Genomic DNA, 15,518 nt, shown 5'->3' on the forward strand with positions numbered 1-15,518 from the left:
TTTATTTTATTTTTTTTTTTTTTACAAATGATTGTTTGTTTCTTTGAATTAGAATGCATACAAATAACGTTTGAAAATCATGGAAAGATGACCCAGAGATAGCAAATTTTTTAGAAAAACGTGTTTTAAAATGTGACATTTTGTACCAAATGAATCATCTAGCCTATTTTCAAGTTATATTTTAGCAAATCAAAATACAATTTCGGGAAAATATTTCCCTATCCTATTTCACAGAAACCCAAATGATCAAAAGAATGCTCAAATTTCGTGTGATAAATAGATCAATTCACTTTTCAAGTGCGCCCATATTCCTGCCGAATGCCAATCAAAGCGCCCTCGTTCTTTGAATCTACACTTCCTGTGGTTTCTTTGTATGAATATATTCCTATCATGGTTTTAAAAATTGTTTTTCTTTGAGAAGGAGATTTTTAAAAAAGAGTTCTATGTGTAAAACATTGATCGCCTATTGTGGCCCCTCCCTACCTCCAGAGGTCATGATTTGAATAAACTTGAATTTACATGACTTGTAAATACTGTACGACAGTATGACTACACAGGTGCTTGTGGTCAGGACCCCCCCCCCCAATAAAAAAAAATCAACGCTGGGGCCTGTTGAATATTTTTTCACAAATTATATTTATTACACTTATTTATTATGCATACCTAGGAAAATTCGGGAATCCCCCAAACTATAATCGTTCCACAAAAAAATACCCTACTCTACATCTTAATTATCTCTCCCTTGGAAGAGGACATGGCCCTTCATTTGAACAAATTTGAATCTCTTTCACCCAAGGATACTCCATTCCAAGCTTTGACGAATTGTTGAAATTGACACAGTGGTACTGTTCAGATAGTGGTTCAGGTTAGCCCAAAATATTGCATTTAAATATCTATAAATTTTTACTAGTATGAATATAATTTTATTCACATAAAAAGGGTATTTATCCCATGATGGTATAAATTCACCTGATCAAAATTTCCTCATACGCTCAATTACATCCGAGCTAATCATATTCTCCCGGAAGTCAAATACCGGATGTTGAAAATAACCATAACAACCTGTATACATTTTCTTTTTGAAATGCACAGTGCCCGAAGAAAAAGTTTTTTAAACAAGAATATAGTTGATATTTGCTTTAATTGAATGCTTTGGACGGAATGTCTTTACATATCATTCATCAATAATTTTGATTTTAGTTGTCAGCTTATGAAGTTGTTTAAACAAAAAGCTGTCAACACTGTGTCGGTAACTTCACAGTGAAATTTATTTTCTCCTGAACTGATATTTAAAGGCGGCAAAAATATACGGGTAAGATTTGTGAAATTTGTTATTTTACAGACTGTTTACACTTAATTAAAACTGCAGAGTAGGCTAATTACTAGAATTTGAAATGTAACTCTATCTTACGAGGAAATTCGAACTAATAAGTATTTACACCAAGTCTGAAGGATTCTGTGAGTTAACAGCTGGTGGAATGTAAAATAAGTTTGCTCGATCGGAAATGGATTGTTACGTCAGAGACCATGACTTCTTTCTTTTATTTGCCTGAGGATGGAACCCCCACCCCCATATGCATATGTGGTATTGTGATGCACTCATCTTCCTACTAGTTAACCCTTTTGCTAAATAGGTAGAAACTGGACTGATATGCCAGGGATGCCAGGTTTAATCGTAAGAAGAGGCACAAATCTGTCCTTACTTCATTTGGTGTTGTAGGCGTACTGTGTCCTGGAAGAGAGGTGGAGGACCTGCCAGTGGCTATAAAAGCACATGGGTTATACATGCCTTTGAGGGGGAAGACATTTTAAGATAGGAGAATATAATAGGCCATATATATCAGCCTGGATAACCCAGTGGCTAGAGCATCTGTTAGTAATGCATGAGTACTGCATGAGTCCTGCATTTGATTCCATGTCCAGCCATAAATTTTCCTCTCTCCTGTTCATTTGGCACGTTTATTGGGACCCAGGTTTATTTTTTTTCTGGCAGGTGAAAGTGATCATCCTTTGTACTTTATCCCACAGGTGTTGGCACTCTGTAAGAGATGAGGACATATCTTTTTATGAAGAGGGATATAAGTCCTGTCCTCAGGCACTTATGCGTCATTCCACAATTGAGACCTTATAACAACTCCATTTATAGCAGGAATATTAAGGTGTTATATGACAAAATACCATTTATTAAAATCATCAGGAGTAATTAACCTAAACATTGAGAGTAAATCTTAAAGTGTTTTTCAATGCACAGTTTTTTTTTTCCTTTTTAGCTGAAAAGAAAGTGAATCAAAATGAGTCGGTTATACGATACAGTGGAGCCAGCTGTTATAGATGAGGAAATGCTCAAGAAAGCTGTTGAAGAACAGGGACCAAAAGAAGAAGCAGGGAAGATTGCAAAACAAGAGGGAATTGACTTTGGAGATGTACTATCTCTGCGACTTGATTTTTTAAGTAAGCTTTTTTTTTTTCCAATTCATTTGAACACTGTTGAAACTATTAAAGTATATTAAAATCATTTTTTGATTAATGATGACTGTTGAATTAATTATTAATTAACTCATTCTGATTTTCATTTACAGATATTCTGAAAATTGATAATCTGTGGGAATTCACAAAGCTTACCAAATTACAGTTGGACAATAATATTATTGAAAAAATTGAAGGATTAGAGAGTTTGGTCAACTTAGTTTGGTTGGGTAAGTTATATGCCCATGATGATTTTTGGAATTCCAGTTTAGCATAAATAACAAACAAGAACATACATCAAATGATTTTTTTTCACCAAAAAGGAGCATATCATGAATTATTACAAATAAATATGATGTATTTCAGATTTGTCCTTCAACAACATAGAATGCATTGATAACCTGGAAACACTGACCAAACTGGAGGACCTGACCCTGTATAGTAACAGAATCTCCACGATAGACAACATGGACACCCTCCTAAACCTCCACGTCCTCTCCCTCGGCAGAAACCAACTCACAGATTTAGAAAATGTAAGCATAAGTATACTACATGGTTACATCTAAGACTTAATTTTCATGTTGATGTACAAACAATTTATTCACATTAAATTTTTGGAATTACTTTTACAGTTGAGGTATCTAAGAAGATTCAAAAACCTGAAGACACTGAATTTATCAGACAATCCTTTCTGCAAACAAGAGGAATACAAACAATATGTGATTGCATTTTTATCAAATCTGGAATTTTTGGATTACAGACTTATTGATCAGCAGTCAGTAAGTAGAATGTTTGGTAGACTTTTCAAACTCTGTTGCTCATAAAAATGATGAAGTCCTCAGAATATTACAGTAAGAAATGAAACACAAGGGGGATGCTGATAATTGCACTCACTCTCACAATGCTGATTTGCATTAATTTCTTATTCAGTCAATCTAGCTGTGCAGAAAGCATTTTAAATCACCATGTGCTTTTCAAACTAATATATATAGTTTTTTAAGAAAAAAACATTAGTTTTTCTCTTAAGATTATAATACCCAAGTTAAGGAAATGTACCATGTATAAAAATGACATAATTTGTAATGAATCACAGAGGGATGCTGCAATAGAAAAATACCAGGTCTCTAGAGATGAGATGCTTCATAATGAAAGACAGGCAGAAATGAAAAAAGAGGAGGAGGTTAAAAGACTACAGGAGCTGGAGAAACACAAGGTAGGAATGTGACCCTTCAGACTGGTGATAGCTGATTTTTCTTGATTCAATACTCATTCCAAGGTCAAACATATACAATTTTTAGCAGTCATATGTTCTGGTATGATTGTAGAATGCCTATGTAGAGCTGATGAATGGACCAGATCTATTTGAACAAATGTATGCCGAGGACAAGGAGGGACAGAAACTGAATGAGATGCCAGGCCTGGAGGATCAACTTCATAGATATCCTTTGTCATATTATATATATACTGAGAAAATTGACCATTTTGTTAAAGATGTTTGCTTGATTGAGTGATCCACTTCACAAGCTTTTATGTATTATATCTCTAAAAGTCTTTAATTGTGAAGTCTACAACACAACTCACGTATTTAAAATGACATTTGTTGACCTTAACATGTTTTACCTTCAAAGAGAAGTTTATGCAGTACTGTATGCAGATCTTTGAGTTTGGTATTGCTGAGCATGAGAAGCGGGAGGAAGAAGTGAAGAGTTTCTGGGAATGCGTGGAGGAGGCCAAACAGGACAACAAGAGGCTTGGGATGAAATACAACGTGGAATTCACTGAGATGAAGAAGAAGGTAGGCATCACTTCACATATATTATAGCACTGGTTAGGAAAATATTCAAATGTGTTAATGGAAAAGTAACCAGGCATGGTTAATATTTCAGATCCTGGCAAAGATTTATGTTTAACTTACTGAGAACTACATTTTCCATTTTGTTTCAGCTCTTGCAGGAGATGTCTCAGATGAGTGATCCAAAGATGTTAGAACAGTGTGTCAAAGATTACAACGACAGAATACAGGAACTCTGGGACAAGCTGATGGGATTAGAGCTACAGCTTGTTGACCAGTTAGAGGTATCAGACAAAATTTACAGGCTTGTTTACAGCTTGTAGACCAGTTAGAGGTATCAGACAAAATTTACAGGCTTGTTTACAGCTTGTAGACCAGTTAGAGGTATCAGACAAAATTTACAGGCCACCTACTGCATGTAGAACAGTTAGAGGTATCAGACAAAATTCACTGGCCACCTACAGCTTGTAGACCAGTTAGAGGTATCAGACAAAATTTACAGGCCACCTATACAGCATGTAGACAAGTTAGAGGTATCAGTCAAAATTTACAGACCATCAGTCTATGTATAATAAATTGGGTTAACTTTATACTGTACACCAACTTTTATACATGTACTAGAAATTTCTGTGAGATTTGTGAACCACTCAAGGTCATGGATATTTATTGCACAGTAAAGTCTTCAAAAGGTTTAAGAAACAAGCAACCTCAATCATGAATATTATTTGTTGTGAACCAGTTTTCAAATGGCAATTGATGAATTTAAAAATTTGCTTATAATTTGGTTTACAATATATGAAAGTCTCAAAACATTGCATATAATTTAAGAATAATTTTACTTTGCATTTCAGGAAGTAATTAAAGAATTTGAGAGAAACATGCAGGACATGGTAGGCTCATTTGTAGAGAATGTCCAAGCTCTTCTCTCTCAGTGCCGGGACCTGGAAAACAATCACCATGAAAAAATGATGGAAATTGCCATTGTCACTCTGGAAAAAGTCATCAAAAATGAACTGGATGATGAAATATCTGATGATTTAAAAATGGTACTTTCATACTCCTTTTTTAAATTAAAATATTTTCCCATGCTCTGTAGATTTCACTGAAGTAAATGCAAGAGTTATTGCCCTTTAAAAGCAGCACCTTGCTTTCTCAAGAAAAGCTAGTGTACCGAGTCATTGATTCATCTGATTATTTAGTCTATATGTACTGAATTATTGATTCGTCTGTTTATTTAATATTTAGTGTATATGTAGTGACTCATCTATTTATTAAGTATATATGTACTAAGTCTTTTATCTGTTTTTTAAGTGTATATCTGTTTATTTAGTGTATATGTACCGAGTCGTTTATCTGTTCATTAAGTGTATATGTACTGAGTCATTTATCTGTTTATTAAGTGTACATGTACCGAGACATTTATCTGTTTATTAAGTGTATATGTACTGAGTCATTTATCTGTTCATTAAGTGTATATGTACTGAGTCATTTATCTGTTTATTAAGTGTACATGTACTGAGTTGTTTATCTGTTTATTTTAGTTACTCGTGGACAAAGACACCATTATCAATGCTGTATCCTCCTCACATGATGTTCATCTGCTGAAAATTGACAATAAGGAGGATGACATGGTAACTCGCATCAACCAGTGGCTCAAGAACATGATTGAGCAGATTCACCAGGATGAGGAAATTACCCGTAATAGAATGCGTGTGTCAGAAATTAACAATCTTATTGATCACCTGCGGGAGGAAATGGACAATCTGGAGGTGATGCAAAACTAGGGAGTTTGATTCTAAAACATGTCAGAGAGCCTGAATTGAATGCCTTGTGATTGGAAAAAGATATCTTTTAGTTAATGGACTATATTATCAGACCTTTGAACTTCAGTTTACAAGTTCTTGAGGACTACATTAAATTGCTTTTGTGTAGCCTTTAACTGTTCTGTAAAAAAGGTACAAATGAGATGTGTGAAAAACTTATTAATTTCTGAAAATCTGTGATAAGGAAAAGTTATAAATAAATCAGTGATATCTTTAACTGTAAAGATGTTTAATGACAAATAAATACTACATACCATAATCTACTGAAAAATACTATATACCATAATCTACTGACAGAAAAATATCATACCATAATCTATTGACAGAAAAATACCATACCATAATATACACAGAGTTCAGCATTCTTCCGTGCTGTGTGTTTAGGTGTATTGAAACATGTTTTTATTTCCAAAAACCTCTATTCCCCCCCCCCCCCCCCCCCCAAAAAAATATTCACACACAAACAAAAAAAGTAATAAATTTTAGAAAAGTTTGCATGTCAGTATGGTTTTGAAAGAAAAAAGAAACTGTTTGACAAAGATGTATGATGGAAAAAAATAAGACTTTATCTCACATTTCATAAAATTTATTATTAGAATATATATAACAAAATGTCCCACTATGTTTGGTCACTGTAAGTTGTTTTATGAGTAGTTGCCATGTCATTGCTACACCAGTGTACAAAGAGTGCTGCGGCAGCTACAAGACACTGGAGCTGATAAATATCAGCATCATGATGCCACTCCACATTACCCCAAGTCTTTGTCTGCAAGATAACAAAATATGTACAATACCATAAAACAGGTTACTTTAGCAACCAGCATATTAAAAGATTTAACCCTAAAGCTGGGCACAGGATTTATTTTTTGTGATTTTAGGGATAACTCTTTTAATTTACTCAAACAATATTGCGTTTCAATTTTAGCAGTGCCAAGATCATTGCTAATATTAATGCTAAAATTCATTGAGATGTAAGTACATGTATACCAGTACCTATGTCAGGTTAATGTTTTTTTCCCTGTTTGCTTATTTGTTTTTTGAACCCTAATTTCCAAAAACAAACAAAAATATTTTTCTACCAAGAAATGTGGTATCTTGAACCTAATTATATGTAAAACTTTTAACCTAACCCAATGGTCCATGATTTGATCAAAGTTGAATCTACCTTACATGGGAATAACTGCATACCAATAGTCATTTCTGATTTTTTTTTCTTATATACTCGGACTCCCATGTCAAATTTTGACCCCCTTCCCGATTTTGGCCTCTAGCCCTGAGGCAATGTTTGAACAAACTTGAATCATTGCTGGCATATTAATATTACTTATTGAAACCCTTCTATTCTTTTTAATTTTTTTTTATATTCCATCGTTAAACTTTGTCTCCCTATTTTAACTTCACCCAACACTTGGGGCCATGATTTAGACAAACTTGAATTAAAAAGCTGGAATTTTGAATTGTTTTGCTTTTGTAAGCCCTAGGGGTTATGAACTGAAATAAATGTAAGTAAGGAAGCTTCAACATGCATGTACAGTGATGTGTTTTGTCTTCTCTGGAAAAGTGGTAATATTGAGAATTTTTTTTTTACTGTCCCTGTTTTCCAAATTCCTCAGTTACTAGTATCTCCCCTTGAAAAGGAGTAGCTGTTTCATTTGAATCAGTTTGAATTGGTTTCACCCTTGGATGCTTTGTAGCAAGATTGGTTGAAATTGGCCCAGTTGTTCTTAAGAAGAAATAAAAAATGTGAACAGTTTACAGATGACAGACTGATGGATAAAAAAATCAGAGATTTGGCTCATGTAAGCTTTAAAAAACATTTATTTTGACCAAAACTTCAAAAAAAATAATGCATTGGTTAACTAGAAGTTACCTGGTACACTGTTTCAAGTCTGGCAAGCTGCACGGCTTTTTCCACAGTTAAAAGTTTATCTGTTAATCCTAACATAAGTATGATAGACTTGAGGTTTTCCACTCCATATTGAAAACCTGGAAAAAAGAGCAAGAAAATTAAGAACATGACCTTTGAATATACACCACAGGACCAAGGATATTTTTACTTGTCTTCTTTCATAAATTAATCTTACAGTATTTTAGTACACATGTACAATGTATTCCATATGAAAAATCCAAAAAATAATGTAGAATTTACGTTTTATCAAAAATCATACCCGCAGTATCTAGTTTATTCTTACCACAGACTAGAATGAAAACTTAGGTACATACATATACCGTGCTGGATTAATAATTATATCATAATGTTTTGAAATTAAAACCAACACCTTGAAAGGCAATTTTTCTTAATTAATTTCCTGATAATGATTTTATATGAGATGGGTGTAAACAAGTACACTGTAATTAATCCTCGTATTTATTTTAAATTGAGCCCTTAAAAAAATATACAAACTGATTATTGTCAGATAAAGTCATTTTAATAGATGTACTCTTCACCATTTTTAGATAGTTTGAAGCTGAACATGATTCGTAAAAGCAATGTGTCCGCCATTTTTGTTCGGATTCTCGCTATATCTGAGGACCCCTATATAAAGGGCCTGACTTGGACACTGTTCAGTATAATCAGTGGACACCGGTGTAGACAGACGTATTCTATACAGCACTCGGTAGCGACAAAAATAACTGTAATACCTCGTCTAATGCAGTACAAAAGAAACTTACAATTATAGTTGTACAGGTCAGTGCAGTATACAAACGAACACAGATACACGTAACTACAATAAAATGTAAACAAAGGTAAAACAAGATAACCAGCACAAACACGGGTCGCCATTCCACGCCGATACCCGTGACAATAAAGCAGTCAGGTGTAACGAATGCGAAGAGTATACCCTGGTGTTGATGTATCGTAGATATAATATCGAAAATGGCGTATGCCTATTTACGAGTCGTGTTCAGCTTTAAGAAGAATTTCTCTTGTTTTAAAACATGTGCTTGATTCTATATCCGATTGAATTGCAAGATAGGATTTTATTACCAAGGTACAATACTGAGAGATCAGAGAACCCTCTCGATATACAACAATAGGTATTCACATGTTACAGAATTTCTGTTACTATTCCTCTTAAAGTATCATCAAACGTTTGATTTAGAGGGTATATCTTTTCATCTAAAGCAATCAATTTAAATGAAAAAAAAACTTTTCCAATTTAATATGCCAGAATTATCTCTCTTTGGTGTATCCTGGAAAAAAAAAAGAAATGAATTTTCAATCATAAATTCATATTCGAATATCAACTCATTGAATAAATATTCGAATATTCATTGACTTTCCGTGACATAACACTGACAGTGTCGTTTAGTATCTCTGGTAAACTACTGACCTACTAATGCCCAGTCATTCAATGAGTTGACTTTCCGTGAGATAATGTTGACCGTGTCGTTCGGTATCTCTGGTGGCATCAATGATGTGGTAGACTCAAGCTCCACCTGGTAGCTGTCAGAATCAAAAGAATTAATACTTCAAGTATACGGTAAATGAGACTTTTCATATGAGGTTACAAGACTGCAGGTGTAGATATGTATAATGATGAGTATTGCAAAGATAATATTATATAATGTCCATAATCATAGTAGATTGTATGTTTATATACAGAATTTTAAAAAGGCCATTTGAAATACTGATATGCATCAAAACTATTAACTGCAAGAATGGGTAATCATTAAATATACATTAACATAGCTTAATATGACACTTGTTTAGGATGTGTTCACTTAGTAGAAATCAATTCTGAAATATTCTCATGAGAAGTTATTAAAAATGATAACTGTTACACAATACCTGGACCTCAGCCACTCCATCACTGGGTCCCACTCTCTCCTCTGTAATTCTAAAAACTCGGGGGGTTCTGTTGTTCTGTATCTGGTTAAAAATAATTATTATAACTCCTTGACATGTCTGTATATGATGATAAATTTGGTTCTATCAAGGATAAATCTACTTGAAAGTAATTTAGTACATGGTATTCCCAAACATTAGATTAACAACATTGACTTTCTGTTTTTGTACATACAATATTGTGTCTGTCTCTAGAAAGTGAAGTCCCCCTCTAATGATGTCCTCTCGTGTTCTGTGCATGGGGTTGTCCAGTACAGTGTTGCTAAGGGTAGTCTGTAATGATAACAAATTGCAACAAAAGAAAAATCCAAAACCATCAGAGGTGCAGCAGTAATATTTTCTGTTTCAGAGGAGTTAAGTGCCAGTAGGGATAATACATTATCAAGGTTATGCATAGGAAAGCCCTACTATTTAAAAAAAAATCCCATAAACTATAGTCAACTCACATGTATTCACTTTGATTAAAATTAGATCCATTAATTTGCTCATGTAAAATATTTTCTTGTCAATGAGTGGATCAAAGGATTTGATTTTAATCTGACACATATTTTTTACCACTCTTCCTCAGTGATCCCCCCTTCAAAAAAAGAACATTCTTTTCCTCATGAAAAAAGAATGTAGGAAAATGGCATGTTAGGTCAATTCATCTGTATGAGTCCTGAGATACATTATTCCAAAGCATACCTTTGCATGAAATTTTATTACTATCTCCACAATCAAGCTGGGGAAATGCTATCTCTCCTCTCTCTCACACTTCACTCATATTTATTTTTTTTACCAAGTGCATAGATTGTCGCTTGATTGTGTCTTTCTGTGAGTTCCATTCAGTTGCAATTGCTAGGGCCAAGGGTTCACTGGGAACTTGAAATAGGTTTCCTGATGGGGTGCGTAATTTCCTTTGATCCAAATTTACCTCAAACCAACCTAAAAATAAAAAACAAACTTGAATGCCAAAAAGAGTAAAAATTTTCCAGATTTTACAATGACTTCAGAAAAACTCAGTGAAAATTTGGATAATAAATATGAGTATATGTTTTTGGATGAATACACAGAGAATCTTTTTTAAATAAATTGTACATGAAGTAAAATTATTGAATATTCATATATTTAGAATGTCTAGAAACAGGAAAATCATAGTGCTCTCTACACATAAATTTTCAATACCTTGATTCTGTACAATGGTGGCATTCTTAAAGAATTTCTTCAATTCTAAAATAAATCATTTTCATCATTATACAAATGATGCATAAAATAAAGCATAAAATGAGAAAAATGCATACTGGTAATTCTAAAATGACAGATTCCTTCAAAAATGAAGAAGTAATTATGAGAGAACAAAGTTTACACTTTTATACCAGAGCATAATTATTATGACATTACAAGGATAGGTTTAATTTAAAGAAATTTTACCAGTATTTTGATTCATTTAAAAATTTTAATCCCTTCACATTTCTTGTGAGCAGTTTATATCTTAGTCTCAACATTCAGATAAAATGGACCAAATGAGTAGAGATTAGTAAAGGTTAATTACGTCATTATTAAAGGTTTGGTCAGGTCATTCAGATTTCTGTCAAGTACCTTGACTGGTAATGTTGATTTGGACAAATTCCCATTTTGCTATACGGAAGTGAAGTTTGGGGTATTGAGTCGGTCATAAAAAATTCAGGCTCGGCATCTTATGAAAAGTTTCATATTAAATTTTTGAGGGAAATTTTAGTAGTTCATTGCAAAACTTCAAATAATGTTTGCTATTCTGAACTCGGAAGACTCCCAGTCAGATCAAAAATTATTATGTTTGCTATCAAATACCTTGATCATTTAATTTCATTTGAACATACATTGGCACATGATATTTTTATCAAAACTAAAGAAAATAACGCATGGTCTATGTATTTAAGGACTTGTCTTAATAACTTAGGGTTTTCTTATTTAACAAATTTTAATATGTCATTGAAACCAGTGCTTAGCATTGTTAAGCAACGTATTCATGATCAAATATTACAAGAACAAAATGCAAGTATTATGAACTCCTCAAAACTATCATTCTATCGAAACTTCTGTTTTAATAATAAATGTGCACATTATGTTGATAAACTAGAGTCACTGCATGATAGATCATTTTTAGCAAAAATTAGGTTAAGTGCACATAATTTAGAAATTGAAAAAGGTAGATATGTTGAAATTAATAAAAATGATAGGTTGTGTAAAGTTTGTCAAAACCTTGATATTGAGGATGAAAAACATTTCATTTTGCTCTGTCCGAAATATGAAGCACAGAGAAAAATATTCAAAACAAAATTATCTACTTTCCCTAATTTCAACCAAACAATCCATAATAATGACAATTTGTTAAAATCATTGATGAAAACCAGGTGTAAAAGGGTTCTTAAAATACTATCTTCATTTTTATGTCTGATATCTGATATTAGAAAAAATATTCTAGCTATAAATGAGTAACTACATTGTTATGAATCACCTAGTATCTGATGAGTACACTTCATTATTTCCTACACCAATTGTTTGTATTCTAGTTGTGTTCTACTGTATTATTATACTTATTAATGTGTTCTGTATGGGCCTTTACCAATTACTGTAATTGTGTTTGTGCCAATAAAATATTTGTATTTGTATTTGTACACTATTGCACAATAGACAACAATTATTTCATTTTTCACTCAGAACTCCCTTCACTGATGTTAATTCATAAATGGTATTTTCATAGCTTAGAGTCACTAAGAATGCTGGACAACTCGCCCCCAAGACAGGTCGCCCCCAAGACAACTCGCCCCCTATTCAGGACAACTCGCCCCAAATTCAGGACAACTCGCCCCCATTTAAGACAACTCGCCCCCAGTTTAAGAAACCAACACATATTAAATATATTATATAGATATTTGAATTTAAAAATGTTCCTATCAGTCAAGTTATGAAAATAATGCTTATGTTTTAAACCAAATATATAATAATTATTCCAGAATCAGTTTATTCTGTTTGATCATTTGGTGTTTTTTTGGGGGGTGGGGGAATGCTGGACAACTCGCCCCCAAGACAGGTCACCCCCAAGACAACTCGCCCCCTATTCAGGAACAACTCGCCCCCAATTCAGGACAACTCGCCCCCATTTAAGATAACTCGCCCCCAGTTTAAGAAACCAACACATATTAAATATATTATATAGATATTTGAATTTAAAAATGTTCCTAGAAAGTTAAAACAAACAACTGAAGATAAAATTTCTCAATTTTATTGAAAATAAAACACAACAAAAATAATTTAAACACTAATATCTATTGTCGGTACTGAGCACTTTTTTTGATATATCTTCACTAAATTCACACATTTGTTTACATTTTCATCACAAATAAAACTATATATGTAATTTTCAGAGCTTGTATGCTTTAATTCTTCATCACATTGAAGCTGCTTCGGAGCTTGGATATGGCACGCCAATTTTTTTAAACAACTAATTATACATAATTTTCGGAGCTTGCATGTTCTAATTTATAGTCGTCACTTTGAAGTATATATCAAAATTATTTGTGAGCTTGGGGGTTTCATTAAAACTTTTGTCTCATGTTTTCATTTAATTAGTAATAATCATTATCATAAGTTTCTTAAAGCCATCAGTTAAACGTTAATTTCGTCATTAAATAATTAAGATGTTTTAACACTGAGGATAATGTGCTCTTTTAAAATAGACATATTTTATAAATATGAATTCAAAAAATATGATAAATCAAAATGCATTTATTAACTCTATTTCACAAGAATAAAATTTAAGAAAGCATGGATATTATGATTAAATCTTTTATGCATACATTGTGTTTTTATACAAAATTATGATGTAAATGCATAAAAAAAAATAACCTAGCTATTACAATCGTAAATACATGTATTGATTATAATTTAAAATTTGCATAAAAAATATACACTATTGAATAACAGTTATTTTTTTCCCTTGCAATTCACAAGAAAAAATAATGGGGCGAGCTGTCTTTAAAAGTGTTGGGGGCGAGTTGTCCTGATTACGGTAGGGGGTGGGGTGGGGGGTTTAAATTTACAGGTCCCCACGGAAGTCACATGAGGTGGAAAAATAGTATATCCTAAATACTTCCGAATTGTATGGATATTGAACCCTCTTGTAGTTTTCGTTTTTTTTAATACATAAAAATGCGTTACTATATCTTTATCTATCAACTAAAAATAAAGTTTCAACCGAATAAGTAATTGGGTGTGAAAGACTTTTTTTTGAGTGTTGGTAAAATGGGTAGGCAAACCCGGGCCGGGGCAAATTAAAAACCGGGGTCATTCGAGATTTTTTAATTTTCTTTGCTAATATTCCAACAATTAATTTGAAATTTTCAGATTATGTTTCTTAAAGGTTCTTGAGTATTAATTGTCAATATCACCTTGAAATACACTGATTTTGGATTTTCTAGGCGATTGTTTATTTCCTAGTTGGTAAAATGGGTAGGCAAAATCAAGACGACATTTTACGGTATTTTTAACTTATGGGTCAATAAGTCAATATTCTTGTGTGTTCTTCCGGTAATGAACACGGCATATTAACTATCACTAATGAGTTTTACATCGCAAACTGCTATAACTATGCAAAATTTACGCATTTTCAGAAAAAAAAACGGGTCATTAAAACTGGATCCGATCACCCGGGGCAAACCCGAAAATTCCGAAATAATGATAGCGAATTGTTCATATTGGAGGACCTTAGTGACATTGCCCAGCTCTAACCTCATGGAGGTATCCTCACATTAATATTCATATAATTATGTGAACTTTCCTCAAATGATTTTTTATATCAATAAAAATGAAATAAAAGATGTCAACAAATAATTTGGATTAAGTTCTTTTTTTTTCAAGGACAAATAGTAATGTAACCGGTACAATTATTCCGGAATATTCAGATTTGTCCCGGGTGATTGGATTCGGTTTTAATGACCCGGTTTTTCTTAAAATGTGTAATTTTACGCAGCAATAACAATTACCAATGAAGAATTACTAATTTATAGTTAATATATAATCTTAAACATCACAATGATTCATAACTTTATTGACTTTTCGTCAAATATGTCAGAAAACGTAAAATGTTGACTTTGGTAACTGACTACCCATTTTACCAACTTGGAAATCAACAATCGCCAAGGAAATCTAAAATACTGAGTATTTCAAGGCAATTTTCATACCGAACACAAATAAACCTATAACAAACATAATCCGAAAATTTCAGCCGGATTCATAAAGTATTACGGCAGAAAATTAAAAAATCTCGAATAGCCCCGGTTTTTAATTTGCCCCGGCCCGGGTTTGCCTACCTATTTTACCAACACTCCTTTTTTTTTCAATGATAGGTACAAATACCATCTCACCTCCTGATTTGTAATTCCGTAATAAAATCAATTTATTTGCCTTTGATTTGTGAAAACTCGATAATATTTTATGAAATGGTTTACATGTTTTCATGGGCGCAGCCATCTTTAATCGAATTCCGAACATGATAAATGAAAACATTTTTCATTGGCTGTAGCTTTAATTTTTCAGCCAATCAACTTCACTGTTGTATTTTATCCAA

General features: G+C 32.9%; 2 protein-coding genes across 2 annotated transcripts; one reads left to right on the top strand and one right to left on the bottom strand.

Annotated features, from left to right (window-relative positions):
* The first annotated feature begins 1,152 nt into the window (after nucleotides 1-1,152).
* On the top strand, nucleotides 1,153-6,316 carry LOC133199406 (dynein regulatory complex subunit 3-like). The gene is made up of 11 exons (XM_061335207.1): nucleotides 1,153-1,312; nucleotides 2,271-2,451; nucleotides 2,580-2,696; nucleotides 2,833-2,999; nucleotides 3,099-3,245; nucleotides 3,560-3,679; nucleotides 3,792-3,904; nucleotides 4,087-4,261; nucleotides 4,411-4,542; nucleotides 5,110-5,304; nucleotides 5,800-6,316. The coding sequence occupies exons 2-11, from the start codon at nucleotides 2,292-2,294 to the stop codon at nucleotides 6,040-6,042; spliced, it is 1,569 nt and encodes a 522-aa protein (XP_061191191.1). The 5' UTR covers nucleotides 1,153-1,312; nucleotides 2,271-2,291; the 3' UTR covers nucleotides 6,043-6,316.
* A 342-nt stretch (nucleotides 6,317-6,658) lies between these two features.
* LOC133199407 (ATP synthase mitochondrial F1 complex assembly factor 2-like) lies at nucleotides 6,659-15,434 on the bottom strand. Its single transcript, XM_061335208.1, has 8 exons — nucleotides 15,316-15,434; nucleotides 11,096-11,140; nucleotides 10,710-10,855; nucleotides 10,107-10,204; nucleotides 9,875-9,955; nucleotides 9,417-9,529; nucleotides 7,952-8,067; nucleotides 6,659-6,847 (listed from the first exon to the last, which is right to left on the bottom strand). Exons 1-8 carry the CDS (start codon nucleotides 15,419-15,421, stop codon nucleotides 6,701-6,703), a joined length of 852 nt encoding a protein of 283 aa, XP_061191192.1. The 5' UTR covers nucleotides 15,422-15,434; the 3' UTR covers nucleotides 6,659-6,700.
* Between the last annotated feature and the right edge of the window lie 84 nt (nucleotides 15,435-15,518).

Source organism: Saccostrea echinata, unplaced genomic scaffold (genome assembly GCF_033153115.1).
Source record: "Saccostrea echinata isolate AGI-Se365-2 ecotype Australia unplaced genomic scaffold, CSIRO_AGI_Sech_v1 ptg000034l, whole genome shotgun sequence".
Taxonomy (NCBI): domain Eukaryota; kingdom Metazoa; phylum Mollusca; class Bivalvia; order Ostreida; family Ostreidae; genus Saccostrea; species Saccostrea echinata.

Excerpts from the sequence above, each read along its gene's own strand:
- LOC133199406 (XM_061335207.1), top strand. The coding sequence starts at position 2,292 with ATGAGTCGGTTATACGATACAGTGGAGCCAGCTGTTATAGATGAGGAA. Across the intron at positions 2,697-2,832 it reads GGTCAACTTAGTTTGGTTGG|ATTTGTCCTTCAACAACATA; the intron begins GTAAGTTATATG and ends GATGTATTTCAG. Across the intron at positions 4,262-4,410 it reads TCACTGAGATGAAGAAGAAG|CTCTTGCAGGAGATGTCTCA; the intron begins GTAGGCATCACT and ends ATTTTGTTTCAG.
- LOC133199407 (XM_061335208.1), bottom strand. The coding sequence starts at position 15,421 with ATGGCTGCGCCCATGAAAACATGTAAACCATTTCATAAAATATTATCG. Across the intron at positions 10,205-10,709 it reads AGCGACAATCTATGCACTTG|ACTACCCTTAGCAACACTGT; the intron begins GTAAAAAAAATA and ends TTATCATTACAG. Across the intron at positions 6,848-7,951 it reads GACTTGAAACAGTGTACCAG|ACAAAGACTTGGGGTAATGT; the intron begins GTAACTTCTAGT and ends GTTATCTTGCAG.